Source organism: Leopardus geoffroyi, chromosome B3, assembly GCF_018350155.1.
Source record: "Leopardus geoffroyi isolate Oge1 chromosome B3, O.geoffroyi_Oge1_pat1.0, whole genome shotgun sequence".
NCBI lineage: Eukaryota > Metazoa > Chordata > Mammalia > Carnivora > Felidae > Leopardus > Leopardus geoffroyi.
The window spans coordinates 109,669,585-109,679,005 of record NC_059337.1 but is presented as its reverse complement, the minus strand read 5'-3'; the positions used below and the strand labels follow the sequence as shown (position 1 = coordinate 109,679,005).

Below are 9,421 nucleotides of genomic sequence, written 5' to 3'. Positions count from 1 at the left end.
TTCCTGTGAGAACCACTGCTTTAGATAAAAGAAGGTGCCACGGCGTGAGCTCCCCCTTTCCTTTCCATCCCTCCGCGCTCCATTCGCACTTATGCCATTTTCTCTTCTCCGTGGTAGCTTCCGGCTTTGGGACTCTGTATGCTAACGGTTCCACATCTGTCCCCGGTTCTGAGCTGATGGAGGGTTGTTAAAAAAGATTCCTGCCTGCCTCTCTCCTGCACCCCCCACCCCCGCGCGATGTTTCCTTCCACCACCTTCACTGTTTTTCCACCACAAATCCTGTCCGCTGCGCTCCCCCTCTCTCGCGTGTGAATTTATCCACCCCCGTTTCCCACTCCTTGAATTAAGTGTAACCTTTCCCGCAACTTAGCCCTGGTGGCGGGCTTGCCGCTCGCCTCCTGCGCTCTGGGGCTCCCCGGCACGGAGGCTCCTCCGCGCGCCAGGTGCGGTGGGAGGCGCAGGGGCCATTCCCGCGCCCGCTCTGCGCGCAGACCCTGGCTGGCCCCGGCTCCTGGGCGTGGGGCAGGGCGGGTGCTGACAGCTCCTCGGCTGAGCTTCGGGCGCGGAAGCCCGGAGGGGGGCGGTAGCAGCGTCAGGTGGCTGCTCTGCGTCCCCGCGCGCCGCCCTGTCAGTCCCTGCTCCGCGCTCAGCCTCAGCTGGAGCGGGAGCTGATCTACACCTTCGCCCCGACAGCTGCGTCCTCGGGAGCAGCCGGGGCTCGGGACCCCGGCGGGAGAAGCTGAGATGTGACCCCTCCGACTGCCCATTGCTCTCTCTGGCATCCTGCCTGCTTCTTCCTTTCCCGCTCCACGGCCCCATTGGACAGCGAACCTGTGTCTGGATCTCTGGGGAGAGAGGAGCGGCTACCGGGCGCACAGCCCGGCAGAAGTTGGGCTCAGCTGGGCAGCCTTGATCCAGCTGCGCGCGAGGGGTGGGCCAGGGCGGGAGGAGAGGAAGGCTCAGTAAAGGGGTCCGCATCTGGGCTGAGAGGGACTGGGAGCCAGAGCTAGGGGTGACTCTTCCCGCTCCCCGGCCTCGGGGCGCGGGGCAGCGGGAGAAATGCTGAGTCCGCGCCCAGGCGACCGCCGCCGCGGCAGCAGCAGCCTCAGCAGCAGCTTCAGCATCAGCACCGGCGGGACAGCGACAGCGGGGGCGGCGCAGGCGCACTGTGCCCCGCGGAGCCTGCAGTTCCCGAGCCCCGTGTGCGGCACCGCCACAGTCTGGGCAGCGGCGGCCGGGGGAGCGCTACTACCATGAACTGCCTGGTCCTCCTCCCCAGAGCTGCTCATCCAGGTCGGGCTGGAGACACAGTCAGGGGACCCTGTCGCCGCCGCCGCGCCCCCTCTTCTTTCGGCTCGATCTTCTCCTCCACCTTTACCTCCTCTTCCTCCACCTTCTCTTCCTGCATCCCCCCCTCCCCCGCCGCGGATCCTGGCCGCTGCTCTCCAGACCCAGGATGCCGGGGGGCAAGAGAGGGCTGGTGGCACCGCAGAACACATTTTTGGAGAACATCGTCAGGCGCTCCAGTGGTAAGAAGAGTTGCAGTTCAGAACACCCCCACCTCCATCCTGCCCACGCGCGCCCCCCATCCTCCCCATCCCATCCCTCTCCCAAGGGGGAGGGGGATGCAGACAGCCCTACCTGGTGGCTTCAGTTACTAGTTGGACCTGATTTGGGGTCGGGAGGGGAATAAGGTAGTGAAGGAAAGTTAGTTGCATCCCCTCCCCACGACAGACTCTCCTCCCTCCCACCTGTCCAGAGCCCAGAAGGGAAGGGGGAGCTGGGAGATTGTAGGTTCATCTGGAGAATAAAGTTGAGTTTTCCTTTGTTGAGGGATATCTTTCTTGTTCATCCTTTCCCCACATTTTCCCCCCCTCAAGGAGGCTTCAGGGACTGATCAGATTCTTAGAGTTAATCTCAGTGGGAAGGTTTCCCTCGAGTTGGGAATGGCTGTGAAAGTGGCTACTTAATAAGGTTTAAGTCTCTGGAATGGCTTTTGGGCCCAATGAGCACTGCTGAAGGGAACCTTGTGCTAGGGAGAGGAGTTGGAGTTGAACCTAACAGAGTCAGTACTTGAAAAATGGGAAGCCAATTACTATGGTTAAGTTTGTGTTGAAAGTTTCTTTATTTTAATTTTTTTCCATTGTGCATTGCTCGTTATTAATCTATTTGATATATTTCATTTGACTTAAACAGGGGAAATGAGAAAGGGAAGCAATAGCTACTGTGCTTTTAAAGAACTGGAGTAAGAATTTTAAAAAAGGCCATTCTACTTTGCTACTGATTGTAAGGTTTTCTTGCCTTAAAGTGTCTTTAAAATGCCATCCATTTATAAAGTCATTTCCTTCAAGATATTCTGAATGGAGATCATTATATAGTTCACATTTTAAGACCTTATAAACTTTGCATGTTACTGAAATCTACATCTTTCATGTTGTTTTAATTCTTTTGTATAATTTCCAATTTTATAAGCAAGATATGTAAAGTGTCCTTCAAAGTTTTTTTCCTTCAGAGGCCTGTTATTTTATTTTGAGATCTTTTATTGGGAGACTTATGAGAAAGATATTGCTGCATATTGATTACAGTAGAGCTTGGGCCAAAGCAATGGAAATACTCTATGCAGTTCCAAAATTCATTGTTTATTCATTCATTGAAACAATATTTACTTGGGTGCCATGTACAACAGACACTCTGTGGGGTCCTTTGGATAAAAGAAAAGATTAAGACACTTCTGCTCCTAAGAAGCTCTCTGCCTAGTGTGTAAGACAGAGTCACACTAAAATAATAATAAATAATTAAATACAATTATGCTTTCCCTGAATTGGTTGACTAGATTATACTAATTCTTAGATTAGGATCTCTTCAAAAATGAAGCTTGCAAATAGTTCCCCTGATTTTTGGGACCGTGTATATTCAAGTGTCCCGAGGTATTTTTCATAAATCTCTGATGTGGTATTTGGTTTTAATTTGAAGCTTGTGACTTTATTTCTTCCACATTGGTCAACATCTGATATTATACAAGTCTAGAGCAGACTTTTTGGGTTGAAAAAAATAGCTAACAGTCTTGGTCTAATTTTTAAAAAAAATCTATAATATTTTTGGCCATTCCAGTGTGATTTGAAATATGTTTTTTTATTTTTTATGATAATATAAAATACAAATTCATAATGGTAGGCAACTTCCACGTTTATACATACCTTCATGTATTCCTGTAAATGCAGACCTAGAATACAAAGGGATGTTACTATTAAAACAACCAGTTTGGGAACTTTAAAGTCTATTGGGATCAACTATTTCAGATACATACATTTTATTTCAGCTTTCTCATCCTCTTGAGTTATTTCAATTCCATGCAATCTGGTCTGTGAGGGGACTTGTCAGAGAATGCCTGAAAAAAATAAAGCCCATAGGCTCTCTGTTCCTCTGCACGATGACCCGAAAGAAAATGAGAATTCCTTGACTGCAGTTTACTAGTAAAGCATCTTTGGTTGAAAGTTCTTCTACAGAGTGGAGCGATGAGCCAGTTTTGAGAATATGTTTGATTTCAGATATAGTAGGAAATTAAGGCTTACCTTAATGTGGCTTGGAAATATCTGCTTCTGCCACCTCTATTTTATATCTACCATCCAAATCGATGAGTCTTTGATTGTTTTGACACTTTGTGTTCATAATTGCTTCATTGGTTTAATGTTTCTTTTAGTGGATAACAACCCCAAGCGCAAATGAAAATTTATCTGTTCTGGCATTTAAAATGCCACTTCTAATTGCTTATGGCTAGCTTTTAATACCACTACTCGAAACCTCCGAGCTTTGTTTGCAATGTATTGGGCCGGTGAGGTAAATATGTGCATGTGCAGGTAGTAAAAACTAGAAAGTCTCAGTACTACTTTTATAGGAAGAGCCCCAGAAATTGAGAATCACAGTATTCAATTGGTCTGCACATTCATGTGGGAGTAGCCCACAGTTGTTGTCATTTCTATATGATTTGGCAGAGAAATAGAAAAATTCATTCTGAGAAATTGTTTAATTGAAACTAACAGAGGAAATTCCCTTCAGGATTCTCACAGATGGATGAAGTTTGTCACAGTGAAGATTTCATTATTCACTAACTTTTAACAACATTGAAAGTGAAGTGTTGGCAGAGCTTTAGTGGAACAGACAGAAATCGAAGAGAGTTGCCTACTTACCCTTACCCCACGAAATGCTTCTCTTTCTGATACATCACCATTTTCTTCTTATGAAAAGATCAGGTCTTTTACTGAGAGCTGGATGAGATAGACACGTATACAGAGAGATGTACACAGATACGCCACAGACAGGCATCCATCCAGATACGAAGATGGATGTACAGGAAAAAAAAAAAAACAAAAACCCAACCTCTCTCTCTTACACACAAAGAGCAAAAGAGAGATATACAGAAAGAGAGACACAGAGAGGGGGAATATCAGATTTGGAAGAGTAATGGACACAAAGAGAAAGCATCAAGCACTAATTTGTCCACGGATATAACTAATGAACTGAAATTGCAGCCAATTAGACATCCATCAGAGAACTTCATGTTGTGGAACAAAAGAGCACAAAGTGTGGTCTGTTTGGATGTAGCTTTTAAACCAGAGGACTTCCTAATAAAGTTCCTAAGTTCTCATTTGCAATTTCCCACAATAACAGTGCTTCATTCTGTGTCTTAGAGTAGCACTATCTCCTATTTGCTGTTACTTTACACCTCTTGAGATTGGATTTTTATTTTCCTTCTTTGGTTGACTCAGTCTGTTATGGGGAAGCATTTCAAAGTGTTACTGGTGATTCAAAGTCTATAAAATAAAATAATGAGGGCCACTGAGTAGGATGGATACAAACATGCTTTATGGCCAAATCCCACAATAGTAGAAGTAGGAAATTCCTCTTTTTAATTTTAAGATAAAAGACAAGATAAGTTTTAGATAAATGAAAGGAATTATAATAAGTCTTAACATTTGATTCTAGCAGATATAGAGAACACATTATCAGTAGTCTAAGAAGTTGCAAAGGTCAGAAGTATAAGTGTAATAGCAAGGTTTGGATACAGTTTTGGCTAGGAGGTTCAAAACAAGTTGCTAGGAATGGAAAGTTTGGGAACTATGGGATGAGTTCATTACATGTATGACAGGTCTTGTAGACAGCCCCGGCCCAAAGTGCTTCTTGACTGAACCCATGTCTGGCACATTATTAGGCTGTCTTTCCTTGTTTAAATTGTAATTATTTGTGCAAACTCTTCATCAGTATACATTGGGCTGTAGGGAGCAGAAAACTTGTGGGTAGAGGGTAAATACCTGAAAGAAAACAAGAGTATCTTAAGAATTATAGATGAAATTTTAGATTCAAACGAAACAAAACAAAACATTTCCAAGACCTTCAATCTGATTATGTCTTTGGGCAGCACATTTTATTCATATGTTGTCTTTGGTTCCTTAGCAAGTAGGCAGAAATGATTAGTTTCCATGACTGTGAACTAGGTTGCCATTTTGATATATTATATATACCAAATTTAATGTCTTTTTATTAGAATCTAATTATTGTTCTTTAATATTTTAAAGATTATTAAAATCTATGAATGTTTTTCTCTTTAGAGGAAAAAAAAGGGGCTCAGGAAAGAAGAAAACAGAAAAGGTAGTATTTTATCAACCAGTTCAATATACTCGATTTTCCATTATTGCTTGAGATATCAATGTTGTACAAGCACTTTCTTGGCTTAGTCATCTCATAGGAAAATCCAAAATTACTTTTTTTTGCTATAATTAATATTTATGAAAACTGAGATCTTAAAAGAGAACCTATAGGAGAAAAAATAGAGAACTAGTGATTTAAAAATAAAACAGAAAAAGATATCATACCTTTTTAGTAGCATCCAATGTAAAAGAAATGATGAAAAACATGATTTTTTGGGGGGGCATAAAGTTCCTGATATTTTTTCTTGGACGATTTTCTTTGACATCTAAACTGCTATTGAGGAAATGCTGATAGAACCGTGTTGTGTTTGGTTTCCTCAGGTATTACAGTGTATCATTTTTACTTTGAAAATATCACTGAGGTTGAAATTATACTGACCACTCCCTAAATTATATTTATAAGTAAGCCAGTGGATTTGTCTCTTGCTCTAGAGCCCACAGTGTGTTATGTAATGAGTAGCAATGCTTTGCTGACCAGAACTTTGCTTATTCCAGGTCACTCTTGTCTTCACTAGAAATCGCCCTCTTTGTCTTTTGGGTGGTTCCAGAAGTAGGGTGTGTGAGAACTCCATGTACGTGGCCATCCTTTAACTGCCCTCCTGAAAGAACAATGTAAGACACTATTTTTTAATAAAAGACAGCAGCTAGGAATATTTTAATTGACAGTGACTGAGTTGACTTCCAACAAGAAATCCTTTAGCTTAGTCAATATTTGTCTTTTACTTTCATTGTTAATAACGGCTGTTTGCAAGAATGGAGGAAGAGTGCTTTTGTGTTCTCCAGAGTCTGGCCTAGGAAAAAGGTTGTATTGTTCTCCAAAGCTCTGTAGATAGTATTTACCACAAGAGGTCACTATCGGTTCTGTCACAGGTGAACCAAGTAGTACATATCTTCCTTTTTCCATTTTTGTGATTTTTCCCTCCAGTTGGATTGGAGGTTAAAATCAACATAATTAATTGTTTCTCTTGGAAGAAAAAAATCTAAAATATTAGACATATAGGGAAGCAAAATGAAGAAAGATACTCATTTCTTTTAATTATTGCAGTCTTTAGTTGCTAAAATTAAATAAATTTATTTTATGACTAAATGAGTTGGATATTAATAAAAACAGTTTACGTAAAGAAATACATTTAAATACATTTGAGACTAATATAATACTTCAGCAGATGAACAAAATTTTATTGTAATAAACCATTTCACCATGGTGGTAATCTATGTGAAATACAAAGTTTTGCAGAAAAATGCCATATAAATAATGTCCATATATATTTCTATTTCAACAACATTTTTCCTCTGTGAGATATCTTGATATAATTCATATTAAATCAGTGAAGTAAGATCAGTTCTTGACAGCGCTTTGATTTTATTGAAAGGTAGTTCACAGATTTACAGTTATCTTCCTAGCATATTATATGATTCCAATATTTTCATGTTATCCAGACTTTTAAAAAAAATTTTTTTTAACGTTTATTTATTTTTGAGACAGAGAGAGACAGAGCATGAACGGGGGAGGGTCAGAGAGAGAGGGAGACACAGAATCTGAAACAGGCTCCAGGCTCTGAGCTGTCAGAACAGAGCCTGATGGGGGGCTCGAACTCACGGACCGTGAGATCATGACCTGAGCCGAAGTCGGACGCTCAACCAACTGAGCCACCCAGGCGCCCCCAGACTTTTAAAATAAAATACAGAGCTAAAACAAACATTCTCTGAAATTTTCCAAACTTACTGAATTTTCCTCAGAATAGGGTTGGAGATAATATTACTTTAAGAGGTTTTGTTTCTTGTCAATTGGGAAGTCTGAATCTTGGTTTCAGGAATTTCTTTTTCTTTTTCATAGGATTAGAAACCAAATATTGGGAGATGCTTCAAAATGTCCCAAACAAAATTAGTTTTAAATGGAAAAATTAAAGATAGTAGTTTTGAAATACATTACGTTTTCATATGGAAAAGGTAGAAAAATTAATTAAAGAGCAATAAAAAAATTAGAAAGGAAGAGTGGTTGAAAGCTATTTGAAATTTTATTGAAATGGATTTCTTTCCCAGGGTCTGTTCCTATTAGAGAAATATACATACTAAATATGAAGTCCTATTACTTGAGATATGAGCTTAGGTGCACAGTTAATAGCAGTCCCTGGAGGTAATGACATATAACTAGAAAGTCATGAACATGTTGCTATATGAACTAAGCTCCTTAAAGATATGGGTCATACCTGACTCATATTTCTATATCTTCCACTATGAAGAGTACATAGCACCAAGTACTAGTTGAATAAATGTCTTTTGATTTTGTCTCCTAAATTAAACAAGTCCATAATTGTTTTTTTTCCCCAAAAGAATGCTGATTAAGTCTATTAAGTAAGCTTGTGTAAGTAATTGCATAGTTTCCGGTATCTAGTCAATGGGTAGATCTGAAAGCAGAAATGGGATCGTACAGGGCAACTCACACGGGACTCGTGCAAGCACGAGAGGCGAACGTGTAAGTGTTCTCATGCTCATCTATTCCAGACAAAAATTTTTCTACTGGTCTTGTTCTACCCTCTAAGAGTTGAAAAGCTAGACTCTTTTATATGAGAAAGAATCATAGAGAAATTTGTAGATTCTGATTAATTTTGTTAAGAAACAATTTTGCAGTTAGGGCATGGCAAGTTTTGTCCTTGGGAACCCATCCTTACCAGTTTAAGTATCTTCTGAGTGAGTTTTGCCCTGTGGTTCTGTGTAGTATCCCACAGAGGAGAGGAAATGGATTTTGGCTTTTTAGAGATGGCAGGGCCAGCCTCAGATCACCAAGTTTAACGGAAAATCAGACAACTCACTTGGATTGAGGGGAGGAGTTAACTTTTATCCTGATCTTTTCTGTAAGCCTTTTCTGTCTGCTGGCATATTTTTTATTTGGGGCAATTAAAGCACAATGAGTTTATTTTCATATATTTACAGCATTGAGAGAATAGAACAGTTCTTCAATCAGGGTTAAGTGGCTCCAGAATAAAGTCCCCTACAAACAGCTCCCATCCTTTTGCTTGACATTCATATTCTTTTTGGTTAATAATTCATTACTGAAATGAAAATTTATTGATTGTCTCCTACGTGCTAGGCACGGATCTAAGTTCTGGGGATACATAATATGCACAATGATAGATATAATGCTTCTTTTTTTTTTTTTATTCTGTGAGGGGCTAGCACTATAACTTGTTTATTCTTCCCTAGTTTTCTCCTCTGTAACATACAATAATAAGAGTACCTAGATCATGGTATTGGAGTGAGGATTAAATGAGGTAATATATACAAAGTACTGAGAACAGTATCTGGCACACAACAAATACTATGTCAGTATCCTTGTGTTTAGTTACTACTATCATTTGGATGTTTGAATCTTTGAATGCACCATCTATAGTTGATGTCTTTAATTCTTGGTTACCATTTTCCTTTGCACTTCTTTCAAACGATTTCTGTCTGTAATGTTGAAATGTCCTAGAAGATTACAAATGAGTCTTCTTGTGAATCCAAAGCCCTTTTATTTTTCCGTATTTTTCTGACTTCGCAGGGTTCGACACTATGCTCCGCTACCCTCTCTGACACTTGTTTCGCCTTTGTCTTTCATGACTTTGCACTTTCTCCTGCCCTTTTTCCTGGATTCTTTCTAGTCCCTTTCTATTGCTTTCCTGTTCCCTCTCTCCTCTTCTCCCTGCCCTGTCCCTTGTCTTTCCCTCCCCTCTCCT

The 9,421-nt window shown here is 40.9% G+C and overlaps 1 protein-coding gene across 1 annotated transcript in view; it reads left to right on the top strand.

Moving 5' to 3' along the window:
• The first annotated feature begins 597 nt into the window (after positions 1-597).
• Positions 598-9,421, top strand: part of KCNH5 (potassium voltage-gated channel subfamily H member 5) — a 302,237-nt gene continuing 293,413 nt past the window's right edge. Inside the window, exon 1 of the mRNA XM_045451190.1 lies at positions 598-1,529. Coding sequence (XP_045307146.1) covers positions 1,457-1,529 — 73 coding nt within the window. The 5' untranslated portion in view covers positions 598-1,456. The remainder of the gene's footprint in view (positions 1,530-9,421) is intronic.